The sequence below is a fragment of the Rhinoderma darwinii genome, chromosome 6 (assembly GCF_050947455.1).
Source record: "Rhinoderma darwinii isolate aRhiDar2 chromosome 6, aRhiDar2.hap1, whole genome shotgun sequence".
In the NCBI taxonomy this organism is placed as follows: domain Eukaryota; kingdom Metazoa; phylum Chordata; class Amphibia; order Anura; family Rhinodermatidae; genus Rhinoderma; species Rhinoderma darwinii.
In genome coordinates, this window is record NC_134692.1 from 3,626,472 (window position 1) to 3,650,367 (window position 23,896).

Here is a 23,896-nt window from a genome sequence, read left to right on the forward strand (position 1 = left end):
ATTAACCTAGCCTCAAAATTCTAGACTGTTCATGTCTTTGACAGCGGGCAAACTTACAAAATCAGCAAGGGATCAAATACTTATTTCCTTCACTGTATATGACGGGATTCACAGCAGACATTATTCTATAGAGGTCCCAGCGTAAAACCGTCCTTCCTCGGCCACACAGCTCTGTCTGTAGTCACACTCATACGGGGAATGCTGTCAATCATTAAGTAGGACCGCCCACTGGACTCCTAAGCTCAGAGTAATAAGTAACCGGTTATGCTGACTATCAATCTTCATACCACGCTGCCTGCAGATCGGACTCCGTGTTCAACGTTACAGGTTACCTTTAAAATGTTTTTAAAAGAAAAAAAAACATTATGCTAACCATCCCTGGCGCTCCCATGACAACACTTCTCGGGTCTCCCGCCGGTCTCTGTACACCCGGCCTCCAGCTGCAACCAATCACAGGCTGCAGCAGTTACATGTGGTGATATGTCGTCGCCGGAGACCAGGGAAGTATTGTCATGGGAGCGCCAGGGATGGTGAGTATAGTGTTTTTTATAAGGACACTCTGCTGTTTCGCAGATCTGTCGCTGCAGATTTTCCTGTCGATTTACTGCAACGATTGTCTTCACCAAATCCCCTCCGTGTGACGTCGCCGTAGTAGATGCTCTGCCTTAGTCAGGACTTGCTGACGGCTCCTGTTGGCGCGGTTGTGAGATATTGACCACCGTTTTGTTCTCCGGTTCAGTCCAGTCATAACTTTATAGTTTTCTTCTCACAATGTCTCCGGATGATAAATGGCGGTCGGCGTACAGGAGCGGCCACACAGCAGTTCAGTATTTTTCTGTGTGAACCTTTCTGAAGTCTCCGCTGCTTCCCTTCTTGGGTGTCGGTTTACTTTAGAATTGGGTTATCGCCATTTTTTGGTACTTTTATCATCTCTCCCGCCATCTTGTGTCACCAGGTCAGGAGGTGACGTGTTTGTCTCCACTCTAGAAGCAATAGTAAAGGCGTTTTCCCACCTCTGGGGTCCCCCACCTATAGGGAGAATGGGGGTCCAGTGGCCGCTGTTTGCCATTTCCGTGCGGCCGCTTTTCTTGAATTCTCCGACGTCTTTATCTGATAATAATACATTTACCTGCGCAGCGCGGATCTGGAGGGGACAATCTGTATCTGACGTAAAAGTGAAGCCACATGTAATGTTATTGAGCAGTTTTGTAAATTCTTTACACTGATCTTGAGTGACATCATGTCTTGTACTCCAGTCACATTCAGAGCTGCATTCACAATTCTGCAAGTTTGTTCTTAGCTCACAGGCCTTCACATCTCACTGCTGCCCCCTGCTGTCTAGATGATGCTGTGGTGGTGCCTTGTAAAAGATGTGAAGGCAACTACAGAAGGAAAAACCGTGACACCTCCCAGAATGCAGTGCGGCAGAGTGCAGTGGCATTATGGCATCCCAGTTGCAATGTTATTAGGCCCTGTTCACATTTTTTTTGCTGGGTGAAAACCGCGTCAAAATCAGCGTTAACCGGGCCTTAAGGGTGTTGTCGCATTTCAGGTGGTGGCCGCAGCAAAGGTGTCTTCATTATAAAACAACGCCGGGCATAATAATGATAAATGATATTTAAAAAATCCCTGTTCTCGCTGCAGATTTATTAGTGTAACTTTCTATTAGATTTTGTGTTTTAATTCCTCACTATGTATAAGATCTCTGCTTGCTGTCAGTGTATGTGAACTTTCATGGTCTATATTCAGAAACATCCTCCGCAGAGTTGTTTGGACAATGTATCCCTCATATCTGTCTCTGACCCAGAAGTATCTCGTGTGTTCCCTATAAATTCAGAAGGGGAAGGTTAAATCTGGAGTTACCTGGGGGATTTTTCCTCGTGGCGCAGTCACGCTGCTTACGTTGTCCGTGCACATTCGCCTTTCCTAGGAACATATGTAAACGCTGTAAGTCGTTCAGATTGTAGACAGAAATGCGCAAGGACGGCGGTGAGCTCAATCCTGACTGCGCAGAAGATACGTAAATCAGTGGTGCGAAAAAGTATTTGCACCCCTCCTTCCTTACCTCCATCCCTCCCTCACCCCTTCCTTCCCTCCCTCACTCCTTCCTTCCCTCCCTCACTCCTTCCTTCCCTCCCTCACTCCTTCCTTCCCTCCCTCACTCCTTCCTTCCCTCCCCTCCTACTTCCCTTCCCTCCTTCCTTACCTCCCTCCTTCCTTACCTCCCTCCTTCCTTCCTTCCTTACCTCCATCCCTCCCTCACTCCTTCCTTCACTCCTTCCCTCCCTCCTTCCTTCCCCCTCCTTCCTTCCTTCCTTCCTTTCCCCTCCTGCCTTCCTTCCCTCCCTTCTTCCTTCCCCCTCCTTCCTTCCTTCCTTCACCCTCCTTCCTTCACCCTCCTTCCTTCACTCCTCCTTCCGCCCCTCCCTCCTTCCTTCCTTCCTTCCTTCCTTACCTCCCAAGTTCCACCCTTCCCTCCTTCCTTCCTCCCTCCCTCCCTTCCTTCCTTCCCTTCTTCTATTTTTGTATATTTGATGTACCTTATTGTTACATATCTGCAAATAATATTTAAGACAAAGACGAGCTAAATAAATACAAAATACAGATTTTAAATGATTGTTTCATTTATTGAGGGGAAAAAAAAGTTATCCAACATCCGGCCCTGTGTGAAAAAGTAATTGCCCCCCTTAGTTACACAGTCAACCAATTAACTAAATGTATTTGATAATTAGGTTTAATTAGACTCAATGCGCCCAGGTTTAATTACTGCTGGCCCTGTTGATTTTGAATATTAAGTAGAACCTGTTCAGCAATATGAAGTAGTAATAAAGTGCTGACATAAACCGTGCCGCACTTACCTTATATAATACCCCATATAGTGCCCAATAACGGTGTCATCCAGCGCCCAGTAACAATGTCATACAACGCCCAGTAACGGTGTCATACAGTGCCCAGTAACGGTGTCATACAGTGCCAAGTAACGGTGTCATACAGTGCCCAGTAACGGTGTCATACAGTGCCCAGTAACGGTGTCATACAGCGCCCAGTAACTGTGTCATACAGCACCCAGTAACGGTGTCATACAGCGCCCAGTAACGGTGTCATACAGCGCCAGTAACGGTGTCATACAGCGCCCAGTAACGGTGTCATACAGCGCCCAGTAACGGTGTCATACAGCGCCCAGTAACGGAGTCATACAGCGCCCAGTAACGGTGTCATACAGCGCCCAGTAACGGAGTCATACAGCGCCCAGTAACGGTGTCATGCAGTGCCCAGTAACGGTGTCATGCAGCGCCCAGTAACGGAGTCATACAGCGCCCAGTAACGGTGTCATACAGCGCCCAGTAACGGTGTCATACAGCGCCCAGTAATGGTGTCATACAGCGCCCAGTAACGGAGTCATACCGCGCCCAGTAACGGTGTCATAGAGCGCCCAGTAACGGTGTCATACAGTGCCCAGTAACGGTGTCCTACAGTGCCCAGTAACGGTGTCATAGAGCGCCCAGTAACGGTGTCATACAGAGCCCAGTAACGATGTCATAGAGCGCCAAGTAACGGTGTCATACAGTGTCCAGTAACGGTGTCATAGAGCGCCCAGTAACGGTGTCATAGAGCGCCCAGTAACGGTGTCATACAGAGCCCAGTAACGGTGTCATAGAGCGCCAAGTAACGGTGTCATACAGTGTCCAGTAACGGTGTCATAGAGCGCCCAGTAACGGTGTCATACAGTGCCCAGTAACGGTGTCATACACTGCCCAGTAACGGTGTCATAGAGCGCCCAGTAACGGTGTCATACAGAGCCCAGTAACGATGTCATAGAGCGCCCAGTAACGATGTCATACAGCGCCCAGTAACGGTGTCATAGAGTGCCCAGTAACGGTGTCATACAGAGCCCAGTAACTGTGTCATACAGCGCCCAGTAACGGTGTCATACAGCGCCCAGTAATGGAGTCATACAGCGCCCAGTAACGGAGTCATACAGCGCCCAGTAACGGTGTCATACAGTGCCCAGTAACGGTGTCATACAGCGCCCAGTAACGGTGTCATACAGTGCCCAGTAACGGTGTCATACAGTGCCCAGTAACGGTGTCATACAGTGCCCAGTAACGGAGTCATACAGTGCCCAGTAACGGAGTCATACAGCGCCCAGTAACGGTGTCATACAGCGCCCAGTAACGGTGTCATACAACGCCCAGTAACGGCGTCATAGAGCGCCCAGTAACGATGTCATACAACGCCCAGTAACGGAGTCAGAGAGCGCCCAGTAACTATGTCATACAGCGCCCAGTAACGGTGTCATACAGAGCCCAGTAACGATGTCATAGAGCGCCCAGTAACGGTGTCATACAGCGCCCAGTAACGGAGTCAGAGAGCGCCCAGTAACTATGTCATACAGCGCCCAGTAACGATGTCATACAGAGCCCAGTAACGGTGTCATAGAGCGCCCAGTAACGCTGTCATACAGAGCCCAGTAACGGTGTCATACAGAGCCCAGTAACGATGTCATACAGAGCCCAGTAACGGAGTCATACAGAGCCCAGTAACGATGTCATACAGAGCCCAGTAACGGTGTCATAGAGTGCCCAGTAACGGTGTCATACAGCGCCCAGTAACGGTGTCATACAGCGCCCAGTAACGGTGTCATACAGCGCCCAGTAATGGAGTCATACAGCGCCCAGTAACGGTGTCATACAGCGCCCAGTAACGGAGTCATACAGCGCCCAGTAACGGTGTCATGCAGTGCCCAGTAACGGTGTCATACAGTGCCCAGTAACGGTGTCATACAGTGCCCAGTAACGGAGTCATACAGCGCCCAGTAACGGTGTCATACAGCGCCCAGTAACGGTGTCATACAGCGCCCAGTAATGGTGTCATACAGCGCCCAGTAACGGTGTCATACAGCGCCCAGTAATGGTGTCATACAGCGCCCAGTAACGGAGTCATACAGCGCCCAGTAACGGTGTCATACAGCGCCCAGTAACGGTGTCATACAGTGCCCACAATACTCTCATACTCCACCTATAAGTGTACCATACTCTGCGCACAAGTGCCATAAAGTAATCCGTGCCAAAATGTACCTATATAATACTCGCATCCTCCACCTATAGACCGTGCCCACAAGTGCGATCATTTGTTCATGTAAGAGTGCCATATTGTACTTATAGAATACTCGCATGCTCCACCTATAGCAGTACCATACAGTGCACGTAAGAGCCAAAAAGTGCCACACTTTCCCTATATAATACTACCATGCAGTGCCCGATAACCGTACCATACAGTTCCCACAAGAGCCATAAAGTATAGAGCATTCCATCCTCTACCTATATACAGTTCCCACAAGTGCCATAATGTACTTGTATAATACTCTCATGCTCCACCTATGGCAGTACCACTGAGTACCCTGTACCATATAGTGCCTCTAGTACCTCCATGTGGTGAACACTAGCGTTACATGCCGTGGCTGAATGATCCGTCAGCTGGTACCATGATGTGTGTTTGAGTTGGCCGGCCAGTGAGGAGTGTTATAATGGGCCGCACATGGTTGGGGCACACGGGGTGGTGGAGCTTCAGATCCCGGAGCAATTACCCCCTTTCTCCAATGCTATAATAGGGACACTGAAGAGAGGGAGTCTACCGATGACTTCATGGGAACAGTGGCCGGTCCCATTGACTTGATCACAGCAGAAGATATAATATTAGTAACAAAACGTTTTTGTTCAAACGTTCGGGGGACGCGGCGTCTTTTGGAGGAAACAAAACTTCTAGTTTACAAAAAACAATAAAAAAAATACAACGGTCCTAAATGTGGAGCTCTTCAGCCGAGAACTCTCCATCTCTGGATCTGGGCAATCACTGACGCCGCGGTTTTTTGCCAGGTTTGATATGTTTTTGGGACAATAAATCTTCTTTAAATCAATTGGCGCAGAGACAAGCTGAACGCACGACGCTGCAGCCGTGATTGATGGACCGTAGATTGTTACAGGACAGAAGCTTCGATGTGCGGCCATAAATCAGATCTCAAAGACTAAATTGTCTGTTCACATTCATGCAAAACACTAACACAGAAGGAGACGTGAAGGCGCCTGCCAGGAGTGATGACCTGAGGAACCAGACCAGATACACTGCCAGGATAGGGCAGGAATACGGGGTCAGTACCCGAAACACAGCCCAACATTTGTTGGTTCTTTTTCTTCTGGATTAACAGCAGAAACATTGAAAGGGCAGAACTGAGATTCGTTTTTCAGGTTTTGTAACCATGTGACTATATACGGGGCAGAGAAGTATTTGCCCCCCGGCCACAATTCATCTTTTACTTGAATATATTGTCTCTCAAATACTAATTCTCTTCGGTAGTGATTAAGGACAATTCCTCCTGGGAAAAAGTATGCAAAATCCACTACATGGAGAAAAGTATGTGCCCCCCTCCTAATCATTGTGTCCCGGTGATTCCGTCAGTCCCATTCCCCCCGGTGTATAACATCCGGCACTCGCCCTGCAGTCACTTTACAGACGTTTGTGGTAGAACGGGTCGTTGTAAAGGGATCACTGATCACTGCCCAATCCGCAACGGACAGTGTCACAGCAAGAGCTGGAGAGAGGAGAGCGTGAGCGCGCACGCTCTCACTCTTCAGCTCTCAACAGACAAGCTGAAGAAGACTGTGATCTCTCCCGAGTCCTTGTCTGCCAAAAGCTGAAAACTGAGTGAGAGCGCGCACAGCTCCGATGCCTCTGCCGAAAATACTCCCACCGCCATGGAACAGAAGAAGAAGAATTCACATTCTTCTCCTCTTCTGTTCCGTGGTGGCGGTGGAGCTGCGCGCACGCTCTCCTCTCTCCAGCTCTTGCTGTGACACTGTCCGTAGCTGATTGGACAGTGTCAAAGCGATGTTACACGCCCCCTTGCCAATTACACCCCATTGACTGTTCAGGGGGTTATTTAAATATTGGGCGCCAAATATAACGTCACCGATATCTAAGTAACGGAGAAAGATAGGATTTTTTTTTATAGTGAGACGGTTTCTACAGCCCTGGCTATTACATGATGCTCTCAGCTGCACATGTGTGGGCACTGGTGGGGCCGCTGTTTACCCTGTACTATTGACAGGGTGCAATACCGCTTACATCCTGCACTGGTGGAGGCGCTGTATTACCTGTGTAGAATTGCTCAGCTTTTCCATTGGTCTCTCCTTCTACACCAGGCCAGGGTTTGGTTGGAGATTATTGTGCTCCCTCCTTCACCTCAGCTGGAGATTTGTGACTATGCAGAGCTGTGAGGACGTAACCTCATTGTGCAGTAATCTTATTTATTAACTGATTCATTGAGGGCCAGTGAGGATACGGCTGTGGGTTAATAGAAAACCCAATTTGTGTCTGGATGAAGGATTCTCATCGCCTGTGAGGACCGCGGGACGCCGGGCAGCCAGTGCCGCCTATAATTCCTGTGCCATTGTAATGTGTTTGTGCTCGGCCTCAGGGGCCTCCGGCTGAAACAAGAACGAGTCGCAGTCCTGGGCCGGGGATATACGTGTACTGTATTTTCTGTTCCAGTGGGTTGTGGATATAACCGAACTGTTCGCAGGGATCAGGAGGTTCCGGCAGCCCCTATAGAAATCTTTAAATACCCCCACACACACACCTGTACCATCACCAGAAAGCAGCCTCCCCATACCCTCTACAAAGGTGTTAGAAAGTTTAAAGGGGAACTCTAGCAAAAAGTGATAAATGGGGAACATGCACATGGTGGCCCAGTAACACAAGATGCACAACTCTATCATTTATTTGGGGTCCTCTGCCTACACTGAATGGGACCTTCCAGCGTTCCCCTTTAAATCAGTTGTCCAGAGCAATAAAACTGATCTTTTCTCACCTGTATGGAGCTGTGTAAGAAATAAAGGGGAAGCAGCGCACCCCGGAGCCCCTCCACACAGCTGATCAGCGGGGGTGCTGAGAGTTGGACCCCCCTCCGATCAGATATTGATGGCCAATATTGAGTTCATTTCAGCCACACCCATTGCACATATGTGCATAAAATCCAGCACACAGCCATGTAATCTCCATAGAGAGACATTGCTACTAGTATGGGTCGTACTGAAAAGCTCAGTGACTTTACACATGGCACTGTCATAAGATGTCACCTTTACCACACGTCAGTTGGTGGAATTTTTGATCTCTTCGATCTGCCCCGACAAGCTGTAAGTGTTATTATTATCTGCTAGATCTACCCTGGTCACCTGTGTTATTATCTGCTAGATCTGCCCCGGTCACATGTAAGTGCTATTATCATCTGCTAGATCTACCCTTGTCACCTGTAAGTGTTATCGGCTAGATCTGCCCCAATCACCTGTAAGTGTTATCATCTGCTAGATCTGCTCTGGTCACCTGTACATGTTGTTATTATTATGCGCTAAATCTTCTCCGGTCACCTGTGAGTGTTATTATTATCTGCTAGATCTACCCTGGTCGCCTGTGTTATTATCTGCTAGATCTGCCCTGGTCACATGTAAGTGTTATTATCTGCTAGATCTGCCCCGGTCACATGTAAGTGTTATTTTCTGCTAGATCTGTCCCGGTCACCTGTAAGTGGTGATATCTGCTAGATTTGCCCCGGTCACCTGTAAGTGTTATTATTATCTACTAGATCTGCCCTGGTCTTCTGTAAGTGTTGTTATATTCTAGATCTGCTCCGGTCACCTGTAAGTGTTATCTGGTAGATCTGCCCCGGTCACCTGTAAGTGTTATTATTATCTTTTAGATCTGTCCCGGTCACCTGTAAGTGTTATTATCTGCTAGATCTGCCCCTGTCACCTGTAAGTGTTGTTATTATTATTTGCTATATCTGCTCTGGTCACCTGTAAGTGTTATTATTTGCTAGATCTTCCCCTGTCACCTGTAAGTGTTGTTATTATTATTTGCTATATCTGCTCTGGTCACCTTTGAGTGTTATTATCATGATGGAGGAATCTGGTTGTGGGGGATGCCAGGAGAACGCTACCTACCGGAATACATAGTGTCCAATGTAACATTAAAATAACAATCCAGAATCTTGTGAAAAATCTTTCCAGAAGAGTGGGTGGTTTTAGGGCTGCAAAGGGGCTTCAAATTAACCCTCATGATTTTGGAATGGGATGTCCAACACGCTCATATAGCTGTGATGGTCAGGGGGTCACATACTTTTGGCCAGGTAGTGTACATGTATATGTTCTCCCATCTGTGAAATGGTTTCAACGAAAAGATAATTAGGCTGGATTCACACGAGCATGTTACGTCCGTAATGGACGGAATGTATTTCGGCCGCAAGTCCCGGACCGAACACAGTGCAGGGAGCCGGACTCCTAACATCATAGTTATGTACGACGCTAGGAGTCCCTGCCTCGCTGCGGGACAACTGTCCCGTACTGAAAACATGTTTTCAGTACAGGACGGTAGTTCCACAGAGAGGCAGGGACTCCTAGCGTCGTACATAACTATGATGCTAGGAGTCCGGCTCCCTGCAGTGTGTTCGGTCCGGGACTTGCGCCCAAAATACGTGCCGTCCTATACGGACCGGACATGCTCATGTGAATCCAGCCTTACAGTGAATCAAGTGACGCTGTAAACTGGTTACAGTGATTATCGAGGAAATCCGGGGATTACGGCGCCCGCACGGACAGCAGAAATGTCAGCATTTAGATTTCATATGAAAGCAGCTAATTTCATGTTCACTCAGAGTAAAATGCGTAGAATGTAAAATCGCGATCTTTGATGCTGTTAGTTCTGGTCATAAGACCCATGGTCAGATCGGGACTTGCGGCCATAATATGGGCACAAAAATGCGCCCTTATTACGCTCACGCTCTTCTTCCACAATATGTCACTGCTTCACACACGATCAGCACACTCCTCCTGAAATACTCTGTGCTACTGAGGACCCTGCTTTTTCCACTTTATGACTCTCAGTCTGTGACCTCCCACAAGATCAGCACACTCTTCTTCTGAAATACTCTGTGCTACTGCGGACCCTCTGCCTTCCACTCTGTAACTTACGGTCTGTGACCTACAAGATCAACACAATAATTTCCTGAAATACTCTGTGTTGCTGGGTGGACCCTTCCTGAATTTAAATAATGATTGTTCCATTCACTGTCAAAAAGCAGAGATCTTCAAAATAGTGAGTAGAAAGTTGCAGGACGTTCCATTGTACGATGATTACGCTTTATTTGCATACAGCAGACTGTGGGATGATGTATAATATTTGTAGCGCCGCGGCCTCACAACTGAACTCCGGAATCGGTAATAAATAATCGACTTTGCTCCGTTGTTTATTGCATCTCGGGATCGGACAGGCGGCAGTTTCTCTAAAATGTCTCCTCTCTGCACAGAAATCCATTGCTCTAATTAACGTCTGAGGGTTCGTTCCTTTGTGTGCAGCCTCCAGGAGTTAAATACGAGCTCTCCGTGCGGTCAGTTTGATTTATTAAAATATTGTTGTTCCGAGATGACGAGTCACGAGCAGATTTATGAGGCCGATACTATAATTACATCTCCTAGCAACCAAATGTAAATCCTAACGGCCCCAAATAAGACGCTGCATATTAAGTGCGCCAGATTTAGCGCAGACCGCCGTAAATCGTTCATGTAACTATAATGGATGGGGAGACGGTTCATTACAAACATGACACGTTGCTGCTACTTCAGCTAAAACGCGTCTCCCGTGATGCATGGCTGCTCATCATTTTTCACTTCTTTTCAGGGACAGTTCGTAAAATGTTTGCCTTAAATTCCTGAAATTGAGGGTCCAATGCTTTGTGGCAGTGCTGCAAACCGATGCGTGAAGGGGGTGACGCCATATTTACCCAAGCTGCAGCAAACTAAGTACAGGTGCTATTCACACTGTGCAATCTTGTGGTTCAGTACAGGCGCAGTTCAGGGTGGAGTGTGAGGGTTTGTGCACACACACTAATTACGTCCGTAATTGACGGACGTATTTCGGCCGCAAGTACCGGACCGAACACAGTGCAGGGAGCCGGGCTCCTAGCATCATAGTTATGTACGACGCTAGGAGTCCCTGCCTCTCCGTGGAACTGCTGTCCCGTACTGAAAACATGATTACAGTACGGGACAGTTGTCCTGCAGCGAGGCAGGGACTCCTAGCGTCGTACATAACTATGATGTTAGGAGCCCGGCTCCCTGCAGTGTGTTCGGTCCGGGACTTGCGGCTGAAATACGTCCGTTAATTACGGACGTAATTAGTGTGTGTTCACATACCCTTACTTTAAGTTCGCATTCATAACTGCCATTTTTCCCATCCGTGTTGCACCCGTGCGGGTCCCGTTTTCACGGATCCCCATAGACTTGAGTCTAACGAGGGATTCACGAAAACAGAAGATAATAGGACACGTTCTATTTTTCAACTGACCCTTCACGCAGTCCATTGAAACAACGGGCATGTGAACGGCCCTATTGAAATACATGCGTCCATTTGACAGCCGTTATTTCAACGGCCGTCACACAGCCGTATACTACGGTCGGCTGAATTCGGCCTTTTACGCCTTGTGACATCTTTCCGCGCTTCTTTCCCATTGACTCAGAAACTGCATGTGAACAGCGTCCATCATGGTTATCACAGGCCGCTCTGCGATATTCCATGGAGACCGTTCTCCCGTTGCCACCATTGTTAATAAGCAGCGTCTAATCCGCCACGGTCTGCGGCTCCACCACCGCGTGTGTGACCTTAGTCTGGCATTTCTCCGCCTCCCCTCGCCGTTCTCATTACATCCCGGAGTCGTGCAGATTTCTAACATTGTGTCTTTCTTTATTTATAAACAATACAATGTATCACAGTATTACATAATGTACATGATTTACCACAGCGGCGCACGAGACGCTGATCGCCAGCCTGGATTATTCTGGGACTTCAAGAATTATATTTCACACTTGACATTTAAGGGGGTCCCAAAAAAGACTCCACCCGACCGTCACGCTGCGCTCGGATTAAAGGGAATAACACGAAACTGTACAATGTGCTGCGATGGCCCTTATTTACCCCACGTACGCTGATTCTTTGTGCTCATAAAGTGCTGGACATCAGTGGGACGCAGTGCGGAGACCCCAGACGAGCGCCAATTCAAGTTCATCATAAAAACAGCAATAGAAGAATCTCCGTGTAGGAAGGACGCAGTAAATCTAGGAAGTTCTTACATTTCCGGGGGCGGCTGGTGGCAGCGGCGCGGAGTATCCCACTTATACAGATGGAAGAAACTTCCCTGATGTTGCCCCATAACACTTAATAATGACCCCCGAGTCCCACAGGCTTATTCTGCCTCTAGATCTTCGTCTTCTTCTCCTCCATGTTGGCCTCTGGATTCATTTCAAAGAAGTCCGGGACCTTCTTCACATCCTGGTCTATGTCCATCTTCTCATCCTCTTCATTCAAGTCGTCCGGATTTACAGGAACGTAGAAATAGCCCATAACGGAGAAGATGATGCAGACGGCGATCAGAAGAGCAGCGAAGAGGATGAACTCCGCCCACTGTGGGGTGAGAAACGTGGTCAATCACCACCAATAGACATAGATCAGGTGCACTGGGGTCAGGTAACCTGGGGAATGGTGGACAGCTGGACATTCCATCAGGGGGGAGCGCAGGTTTGCTGTATTGTCAGTGAATGGGTCAAATCTTGGGGTTCATGGCCCCATGAGGCATAACATCTGGGGGGCAATTAAAGTGATTGCACTGAAAGCTGAACATTCAGGGTCTTGCATTTAGTAGAAATCGTATCCATCGTATGTTATCCGCGAGTCACGTGACATACGTAAATTCACTATTCTCCAAATATAAGAAAAACATCACATACAGGGATTTGGGGTTTCTGCGGGGTTATAGGTTCATACCTGTTCCAGGGTTCCTGCCTGAGCGACAATGAGCACGATCACGTTACCAAAAGCGATCGTCAGCAACCACCCGGCCTGGAGGACGGACTTCATGCTGGCTGGAGCCTGGGGGGAGGGGGGAAGCAGAAGTTATCCGTCTATTCTTCTGTAATATTGTCTGGACCAAGAATTATGGAGACGCTGCAGACTGGAACCTAATGACGTCCGCAGATCATATTGGGAAGTAAACCCACAAATGCAGCACCTCGCAGGCTGCCCGCACATCGCCCCGTTATGTGGCCCGTTACGTCTCGTCCAGTTTAGCGTCAACGTTTTCTAAATTTGAGAAGCTGAAAGACCTCGAATGAGGGATGACTACTACTCCCATCCTGAGCAGAGTGGGAGCAGAAGTGCTAGGGGGGTTTCGAACTTTACCCCAGTCATTTAAATCCAGTGTCCGCATTTACATTTCCTATATATATAATGTCCAGAATCCCAGCTAAGGCTTCATGCACACGGGATGGAAAAACATTTACATCCTGAAAATTCAGAATTTACGCTTTTTTTCCGTGGATTTATTCTGCGACGTCTGGATGAGAAAGCTTCATCCACTTTGCCGCTATTGTAATACACTGCAGAATTTTTCAGCAGAACTTCCGGATAGAATTTCTGCAGTTTTTCCATCCCGTGTGCAGAAGGCCCCATGCACTCGCCCGTGCAGGATTTAGGGTCAGTAAATACTTCATGGATGGGCCGTCGAGGGTCATCTGAATTTGCGGACCGTGCTCACAGTAATAAGTATAGGAACACGGTCCGTAAATGTGAAAAATAGGACATGCTTATTTCTATGTTCCGGACTTACACCCTTAAATATACAGGCAGGTGTCCTTGGCCGATAGAAATGAATGTGTCCGTGTTTTATCCGCAATTACGAAACTACGGTCGAGTGCGCGAGGCCTTAGAACAACGATTATTAGTATTTTATATTATTCGTTTTACAGTTTCCTCCGTTTTGTTCACCTGAGGAGGTCACACGCGTCCGGTCCGTCAGTATAATCCAGTGCTCCGCATACAACGATATCATGTATACTGGGAAGACTGGACGGGTCTGGCAGAGAATTCCCCCCTGGGCCCATGTTCTGCCACAACAATGAAGCCACATCTGATGCCGCCAGGACAACACTTGGGGTTCGGCACTTTTTGTGGTAATTCCTCCAATAATACAGATCATACAACTTGTGTGTGCAGTGACAGCAGCAGAGCTTACAGTGCTCCATTCTGTCTGGCTGCAGGGGGGCCCTCAATCATTTCCATCCAGGGGCCCAATGTGACCCAGTCCGACACTGTACACGATCTCCCTCCCATGAGCCCACGTGGGACGTTACCTGGGAATACGAGAACTCCAATCCTGTGATGGAAAACATGACTTCCCCGGCACTGATCAGGAAATACTGCGGAACCTGCCACGCAACGTGGAAACTGTTTGCTGCGACGTCTTCTACCACAACGGCTTCAATCACTTTCTCATTGACTTTAATCTGGAAACAAGAAATAAATGTATAATATACCGGCAGCGGAATAATAATAATGACTTATACATAGAGCTGTGACCGGGGGAGGGAGGGGGCGCTCATACATAGAGCTGTGACCGGGGGAGGGAGGGGGCGCTCCTCATACATAGAGCTGTGACCGGGGGAGGGAGGGGGCGCTCCTCATACATAGAGCTGTGACCGGGGAGAGGGAGGGGGCGCTCCTCATACATAGAGCTGTGACCGGGGGAGGGAGGGGCGCTCCTCATACATAGAGCTGTGACCGGGGAGAGGGAGGGGGCGCTCCTCATACATAGAGCTGTGACCGGGGGAGGGTGGGGGCGCTCCTCATACATAGAGCTGTGACCGGGGGAGGGAGGGGGCGCTCCTCATACATAGAGCTGTGACCGGGGGAGGGAGGGGGCGCTCCTCATACATAGAGCTGTGACCGGGGGAGGGTGGGGGCGCTCCTCATACATAGAGCTGTGACCGGGGGAGGGTGGGGGCGCTCCTCATACATAGAGCTGTGACCGGTGGAGGGAGGGGGCGCTCCTCATACATAGAGCTGTGACCGGGGGAGGGTGGGGGCGCTCCTCATACATAGAGCTGTGACCGGGGAGAGGGAGGGGGCGCTCCTCATACATAGAGCTGTGACCGGGGGAGGGAGGGGGCGCTCCTCATACATAGAGCTGTGACCGGGGGAGGGTGGGGGCGCTCCTCATACATAGAGCTGTGACCGGGGGAGGGAGGGGGCGCTCCTCATACATAGAGCTGTGACCGGGGGAGGGAGGGGGCGCTCCTCATACATAGAGCTGTGACCGGGGGAGGGAGGGGGCGCTCCTCATACATAGAGCTGTGACCGGGGAGAGGGAGGGGGCGCTCATACATAGAGCTGTGACCGGGGGAGGGTGGGGGCGCTCCTCATACATAGAGCTGTGACCGGGGGAGGGAGGGGGCGCTCCTCATACATAGAGCTGTGACCGGGGAGAGGGAGGGGGCGCTCATACATAGAGCTGTGACCGGGGGAGGGTGGGGGCGCTCCTCATACATAGAGCTGTGACTGGGGTGAGGGAGGGGGCGCTCCTCATACATAGAGCTGTGACCGGGGGAGGGTGGGGGCGCTCCTCATACATAGAGCTGTGACCGGGGGAGGGAGGGGGCGCTCCTCATACATAGAACTGTGACCGGGGAGAAGGAGGGGGCGCTCCTCATACATAGAGCTGTGACGAGGGGGAGGGAGGGGGCGCTCCTCATACATAGAGCTGTGACCGGGGGGAGGGAGGGGGCGCTCCTCATACATAGAGCTGTGACCGGGGAGAGGGAGGGGGCGCTCATACATAGAGCTGTGACCGGGGGAGGGTTGGGGCGCTCCTCATACATAGAGCTGTGACCGGGGGAGGGAGGGGGCGCTCCTCATACATAGAGCAGTGACCGGGGAGAGGGAGGGGGCGCTCCTCATACATAGAGCTGTGACCGGGGGAGGGTGGGGGCGCTCCTCATACATAGAGCTGTGACCAGGGAGAGGGAGGGGGCGCTCATACAGAGAGCTGTGACCGGGGGAGGGAGGGGGCGCTCCTCATACATAGAGCTGTGACCGGGGGAGGGAGGGGGCGCTCCTCATACATAGAGCTGTGACCGGGGGAGGGAGGGGGCGCTCATACATAGAACTGTAACCGGGGAGAAGGAGGGGGCGCTCCTCATACATAGAGCTGTGACGAGGGGGAGGGAGGGGGCGCTCCTCATACATAGAGCTGTGACCGGGGGGAGGGAGGGGGCGCTCCTCATACATAGAACTTTGACCGGGGAGAGGGAGGGGGCGCTCCTCATACATAGAGCTGTGACCGGGGGAGGGAGGGGGCGCTCCTCATACATAGAGCTGTGACCGGGGGAGGGAGGGGGCGCTCCTCATACATAGAGCTGTGACCGGGGAGAGGGAGGGGGCGCTCCTCATACATAGAGCTGTGACCGGGGGAGGTTGGGGGCGCTCCTCATACATAGAGCTGTGACCGGGGAGAGGGAGGGGGCGCTCATACATAGAGCTGTGACCGGGGGAAGGGAGGGGCGCTCCTCATACATAGAGCTGTGACTGGCGGAGGGAGGGGGCGCTCCTCATACATAGAGCTGTGACCGGTGGGGAGGGAGGGGGCGCTCCTCATACATAGAGCTGTGACCGGGGAGAGGGAGGGGCGCTCCTCATACATAGATTTGTGACCGGGGGGAGGGAGGGGGCGCTCCTCATACATAGAGCTGTGACCGGGGGAGGGAGGGGCGCTCCTCATACATAGAGCTGTGACCGGGGGGAGGGAGGGGGCGCTCCTCATACATAGAGCTGTGACCGGGGGGAGGGAGGGGGCGCTCCTCATACATAGAGCTGTGACCGGGGGGAGGGAGGGGGCGCTCCTCATACATAGAGCTGTGACCGGGGATGGGAGGGGCGCTCCTCATACATAGAGCTGTGACCGGGGGAGGGAGGGGGCGCTCCTCATACATAGAGCTGTGACAGTGGGGAGGGAGGGGGTGCTCCTCATACATAGAGCTGTGATTGGGGAGAGGGAGGGGCGCTTCTGACGGGGGAAGGACGGACAGGGCACTTCCCATACATAGAGCTGTGATTGGTGGGGAGGGAGGGGGCGCTTCTCATACATGGAGCTGTGACAGGTTGGGAGGGAGGGGGTTCTCCTCATACACTACGTTACCTATAGAATGTCTTAATATATTGATATGGCCATTTCTCCAGGGAGGGATTGGCAGCTCTTTCATCCCATAAAGAAGTATTAGCACCCACTGTGGACTTTCATGCGGCTGTTTCTACCTCGGTGTAGGACACATTGACCAAATCCAAGTGGGAACAGGAAAGTTACAAGGTTACAGTTATATAGAGGTGATGGGAAAAAGACGTGTCTATGCTGTACGCACCCAGAGCTATTAACAAACTCAACTCCATAGCCTTCAAAATGGAAGTGCAGCTCTGGAGCACAAACTACTGCGCTAACAAGTACAATATTGTGAAGACAGTGGGAGAGAACAGGGAAGTGCTATTAGCAGGATGGAGAGGAGCATTTACAGTATATACCAATTATATTGTGAAATTAAATGTAATAGAATGTGCATATAGTTTGGACATAATGTACAATATATATGGCACCTGCACATATACGGACGTGTTGGGATAATTGAATCTGTCACTTACCGTCCTCAGTACGGCGGTGTACGCTCCTCCAAAATCCATCAGTCCCAGGTTAATGGAGTATTTATCGGCACCAATCAGACCCTGCACAGTGATTCTGAAAAGAGGAGGAGATGACTCAGGTGCTTCACAAAATATAGAGGCTTCATAATACATAAGAGAGAGAGAAGAGGAAGAGGGAGAGGAGAGAGAAAGAGAGAGAGAAACAGGAGAGAAGAGAGGGAAAGAAAGAGAGAAGAGAGAGAGACAAGGGAGAGGAAAGAGAAGAGAGAAAGAGGAGAGAAAGAGAAGAGAGAGAAAGAAAGAGATGACTCAGGTGCTGCACAAAATATAGGGGCTTCATAATGCATAAGAGAGAAAGAGAGAAGAGAGAAAGAGAGAGAGGAACAGGAGAGGAGAGAGGGAAAGAAAGAGAGATAAGGGAGAAGAGAGAGACAAGGGAGAGGAAAGAAAAGAGAGAGAAAGAGAGGAAGAAAGAGAAGAGAAAGAAAGAGATGACTCAGGTGCTGCACAAAATATGGGTTCATAATGCATGAGAGAGAGGAGGGAGAGGAAAGAGAAGACAGAGAGACAAGAGAGAGAGAGATGACTCAGGTGCTGCACAAAATATAGGGGCTTCATAATGCATAAGAGAGAGAGAGAAAGAGAAGAGAAAGAGAGGAGAGAAGAGAGAGAGAAAGAAAGAGACTACGCAGGTGCTTCACAAAATATAAAGGCTTCATAATGAATGAGAGAGAGACGAGAGTAGAAAGAGAGAGAAGTGAGAGATAAGAGAGGAAAGAGAAAGAAAGAGAGAGAAGAGAAAAAAGAGAAGAGAGAGAAAGAAAGAGAGATGACTCAGGTGCTGCACAAAAAATAGGGGCTTCATAATGCATAAGAGAGAGAGGAGGGAGAGGAAAGAGAAGAGAGAGAGAAGAGAGAGAAAGAGATGAGAGCGAGATATTAGATAGATATGGGATAGATAATGAGATAGATAGATAGATAGATAGATAGATAGATAGATGATAGATAGATATGAGACACATAGATAGATAGATAGATAGATAGATACATAGATAGATAGATAGATAGATAGATAGAAAGATATGAGATAGATAGATAGATAGATAGATATGAGACACATAGATAGATAGATAGATAGATAGATAGATAGATAGATAGATAGATAGATATGAGATAGATAGATAGATAGATAGATAGATAGATAGATAGATAGATAGATATGAGATAGATAGATATGAGATAGATAGATAGATAGATAGATAGATGATAGATAGATATGAGACACATAGATAGATAGATAGATAGATAGATAGATAGATAGATAGATAGATAGATAGATAGATAGATAGATAGATAGATAGATAGATATGAGATAGATAGATAGATAGATAGATAGATAGATATGAGATAGATAGATAGATAGATAGATAGATAGATAGATAGATAGATAGATAGATAGATAGATAGATATGAGATAGATAGATAGAAAGATATGAGATAGATAGATAGATAGATAGATAGATAGATAGATAGATAGATAGATAGATAGACACATAGATAGATAGACAGATAGATAGATAGATAGATAGATAGATAGCTCATCTGCAGGGAGCCGATCACTTCTTAATGGGACTCCAGAACCATAAATAAAATCATTTCTTAGGCTGCGTTTGCATTCTGGACTCCGTTCTAGCGGATCCGTCAGAGGACCATAAGAACTTCATGTTTCCGTCAAAAAACCCATTGATTTCCTCTCCGTTCACATCTGCGTCAGGGCTCCGTTCCGTCGGTTTCCATTTGTCTCCGTTGTGTAAGGGTTCTGTTGTTTTGACGGAATGAGCAGCGCAGTCGACTAAGGTATTGATTCCGTCAAAACGATGGAACCCTCGCACAACGGAGACAATTGGAAACCATTTGCACCAGATCCGTCACCATTGAAATCAATAGTGATGGAAACGGAGACCTCTGGTTTCCGTTTGTGTCTGTTCAGGGTCCCGTTCTGACGGAAAGCTACGACGGAACATCAGACCGGAACCCCAGCACAGATGTGAACAGGCCCTTATGCGTTACATTTAACGGATCTGTTTTCTTCTGCACATCGGCAGACCAAAAATAAAAGCAAGAAAGATGCAAAGATAAAAATGGATCCGTTATAACCGATCACAAACTGAAAGAAAAGCGTCAGTGTTTTTGGACGGATCCGGTAAACTGATCCGTCAAAAACAAATATATTTTACCTTCTATTGCATTCAGTCAGTCTGTCCGTTTTTTATTTTTTATTTAAACGGATCCGCTAAAAAGGATGCCACAGCGCAGATGTGAACGAAGCCTTAACGCGGCCTCCGGGCTCCCCAGTTTGCTGCCATTAATTGTGCCATTTAAAAATGACTCAATGTTCTGATCCCAGACAAAACCCCCCCCCCCCCCACGCCCGGGCACCTACTTTCCTCTCTTCAGTGTATTGTATCCTGATGAGTTTCCCGGGCCAACGGTGACATTTTCTCCTCCAACCATAATATCAGTGACTGGATCGCTGAGCGCATTGATGAACCTGGAAAAGCAATAAATAACATCATGTCCAGCAAGGAAAGAAAAAGGTCCCTCATCTGGAGGCTGCAAAGTGTAAAGTAACGCAGTCCCTGAAGTCCTTATAAATCGGCGTTATTTTACAGTCTGTTCACGCGTCGCGTGCGCCTTCAGTCAGAGGGAATAGGTTGGGAGTATTTCCTGACGTTTTCCTCAGACGGAAGCCTCCGACATACGTACGTCTTTGTATAGGCATACGTCACCCATAGGGCCCCCTTGTGAAAAAGTTATATTGTGCGGTATATATTTTCTTTCTGTATCCCGCAGTATAGAGTAGCACTGATCGCAAAATGATGACATATCCCAGTGACACCTGTTAACTATTGCTTTAGTGAATTGTAACCTATGGATCGTCCTGATGATCTTACCTCACAGCTGCTAATCCATTTGATGGTTTTTTATTTTCATCTACAACCTAGAAAAGAAGAAGTTCATAGAATAATTGTCACAAAAAAGTCTACTCGCTCCCGGACTTGGGTATTATTCTGCATCACACCTCTGTCCTCTCTATCATCTCTGTATCCTCTCTATCATCTCTGTATCCTCTCTATCATCTCTGTATCCTCTCTATCACCTCTGTATCATCTCTATCACCTCTGTATCCTCTCTATCATCTCTGTATCATCTCTATCATCTCTGTATCATCTCTGTATCATCTCTATCACCTCTGTATACTCTCTATCACCTCTGTATCATCTGTATCACCTCTGTATCCTCTCTATCACCTCTGTATCCTCACTATATCACCTCTGTATCATCTCTATCACCTCTGTATCCTCTCTATCATCTCTGAATCCTCTCTATCATCTATGTATCCTCTATCACCTCTATTATCTCTGTATCCTCTCTATCATCTCTGTATCCTTTCTATCACCTCCGTATCCTCTCTATATCCTCTGTATCATCTCTGTATCCTCTCTATCATCTCTGTATCCTCTCTATCATCTCTGTATCCTCTCTATCACCTCCGTATCCTCTTTCTATCCTCTCTATCACCTCTGTATCCTCTCTATCACCTCCGTATCCTCTCTATCATCTCTTTATCATCTCTATCACCTCTGTATCCTCTCTATCACCTCTGTATCCTCTCTATCATCTCTGTATAATCTCTATCACCTCCGTATCCTCTCTATATCATCTCTACAACATCTCTATCACCTCTGTATCATCTCTATCACCTCTGTCTCCTCTCGATCACCTCTGTATCCTCTCTATCACCTCTGTATCCTCTCTATCACCTCTGTATCCTCACTATATCATCTCTGTATCATCTCTATCACCTCTGTATCCTCTATGTATCATCTCTATCACCTCTGTATCCTCTCTATCACCTCTGTATCCTCTCTATCACCTCTGTATCCTCTCTATCACCTCTGTATCCTCTCTATCACCTCTGTATACTCTCTATCACCTCTGTATCCTCTCTATCATCTCTGAATCCTCTCTATCATCTATGTATCCTCTACCACCTCTGTATCCTCTCTATCACCTCTGTATACTCTCTATCACCTCTGTATCATCTCTATCACCTCTGTATCCTCTCTATCATCTCTGTATCCTTTCTATCACCTCTCATCTCTGTATCCTCTGTATCATCTCTGTATCCTCTCTATCATCTCTGTATCCTCTCTATCATCTCTGTATCCTCTCTATCACCTCCGTATCCTCTTTGTATCCTCTCTATCACCTCTGTATCATCTCTATCACCTCTGTATCTTCTCTATCACCTCTGTATCATCTCTATCACCTCTGTATCCTCTCTATCATCTCTGTATAATCTCTATCACCTCAGTATCCTCTCTATCATCTCTGTATCCTCTCTATCACCTCCGTATCCTCTTTGTATCCTCTCTATCACCTCTGTATCTTCTCTATCACCTCTGTATCATCTCTATCACCTCTGTATCCTCTCTATCACCTCTGTATCCTCACTAAATCATCTCTGTATCATCTCGATCACCTCTGTATCATCTCTATCACCCCTGTATCATCTCTACAACATCTCTATCACCTCCGTATCCTCTCTGTGTCATCTCTATCACCTCTGTATAAACTCTATCACCTCTGTATCCTCTCTATCACCTCTGTACCCTCTCTATCACCTCTGTATCATCTCTATCACCTCCATACCATGTCTATATCAATCTATCACCTCTGTATCCTCTCTATCACCTCTGTATCCTCTCTATCACCCCTGTATCATCTCTATCACCTCTGTATCCTCTCTATATCATCTCTGTATCATCTCTATCACCTCTGTATCATCTCTGTATCATCTCTATCACCTCTGTATCCTCTCTGTATCATCTCTATCACCTCTGTATCATCTCTATCACCTCTGTATCATCTCTATCACCTCTATATCCTCTCTATATCATCTCTATCACCCCTGTATCATCTCTATCATATCTACAACATCTCTATCACCTCCGTATCCTCTCTGTGTCATCTCTATCACCTCTGTATAATCTCTATCACCTCTGTATCCTCTCTATCACCTCTGTATCCTCTCTATCACCTCTGTATCCTCTCTATCACCTCTGTATCCTCTCTGTATCATCTCTATCACCTCTGTATCCTCTACATATCATCTCTGTATCATGTCTATCACCTCTGTAATATCTCTACAACATCTCTATCACCTCCGTATTCTCTCTGTATCATCTATATCGCCTCTGTATCATCTCTATCATCTCTACAAATTCTCTTATCACCTCCGTATCCTCTCTGTATCATCTCTATCGCCTCTGTATCCTCTCTGTATCATCTCTATCGCCTCTGTATCCTCTCTGTATCATCTCTATCACCTCCGTATCCTCTCTGTATCATTTCTATCACCTCTGTATCATCTCTATCACCTGTATATCATCTCTATCACCTCCGTATCCTCTCTGTATGATCTCTATCACCTCCGTATCCTCTCTATCACCTCTGTATCTCCTCTGTATCCTGTCTGTATCATCTGAATCACCTCTGTATCCTCTCTATCACCTCTGTATCATCTCTATCACCTCTGTATCATCTCTATCACCTCTGTATCATCTCTGTATAATCTCTATCACCTCTGTATCCTCTCTATCACCTCTGTATCTTCTCTATCACCTCTGTATCCTCTCTATCACCTCAGTATTCTCTCTGTATCATCTATATCACTTCTGTATCCTCTCTATCTCCTCTGTATCCTCTCTGTATCATCTATCACCTCTGTATCGTCTCTATCACCTCTGTATCTTCTCTATCACCTCAGTATTCTCTCTGTATCATCTCTATCACTTCTGTATCATCTCTATCACCTCTGTATCGTCTATATCACCTCTCTATCACCTCTGTATCCTCTCTATCACCTCTGTATCCTCCCTGTATCATCTCTATCCCCTCTTTATACACTCTGTTTCATCTCTATCACCTCTCTATCACCTCTGTATCCTCTCTATCACCTCTGTATCATGTCTATCACCTCTGTATCATGTCTATCACCTCTGTAACCTCTCTATCACCTGTGTATCATCTCTATCAACTCTGTATCCTCTCTATCACCTCAGTATTCTCTCTGTATCATCTCTATCACCTCCGTATACTCTCTGTATCATCTCTATCACCTCTGTATACTCTCTGTATCATCTCTATTATCTCCGTATTCTCTCTGTATCCGCTCTATCACCTCTGTATCCTCTCTATCACCTCTGTATCCTCTCTATTACGTCTGTATCCTCTCTGTATCATCTCGGTCACCTCAGTATACTCT

At 47.8% G+C, this 23,896-nt stretch overlaps 1 protein-coding gene across 3 annotated transcripts in view; it reads right to left on the reverse strand.

Annotated features, from left to right (window-relative positions):
- Window positions 1-11,788: 11,788 nt before the first annotated feature.
- The window catches only part of SLC15A2 (solute carrier family 15 member 2), a 131,649-nt gene continuing 119,541 nt past the window's right edge, over window positions 11,789-23,896 (reverse strand). For all 3 annotated transcript variants that reach the window (XM_075831045.1, XM_075831044.1, XM_075831043.1), the window contains 6 exons: window positions 20,520-20,566; window positions 20,009-20,116; window positions 17,566-17,659; window positions 14,232-14,384; window positions 12,868-12,972; window positions 11,789-12,507 (listed from right to left, as the gene is read on the reverse strand). In XM_075831045.1, the coding sequence (XP_075687160.1) occupies window positions 12,301-12,507; window positions 12,868-12,972; window positions 14,232-14,384; window positions 17,566-17,659; window positions 20,009-20,116; window positions 20,520-20,566 (714 nt within the window). In that variant the 3' untranslated portion in view covers window positions 11,789-12,300. The remainder of the gene's footprint in view (window positions 12,508-12,867; window positions 12,973-14,231; window positions 14,385-17,565; window positions 17,660-20,008; window positions 20,117-20,519; window positions 20,567-23,896) is intronic.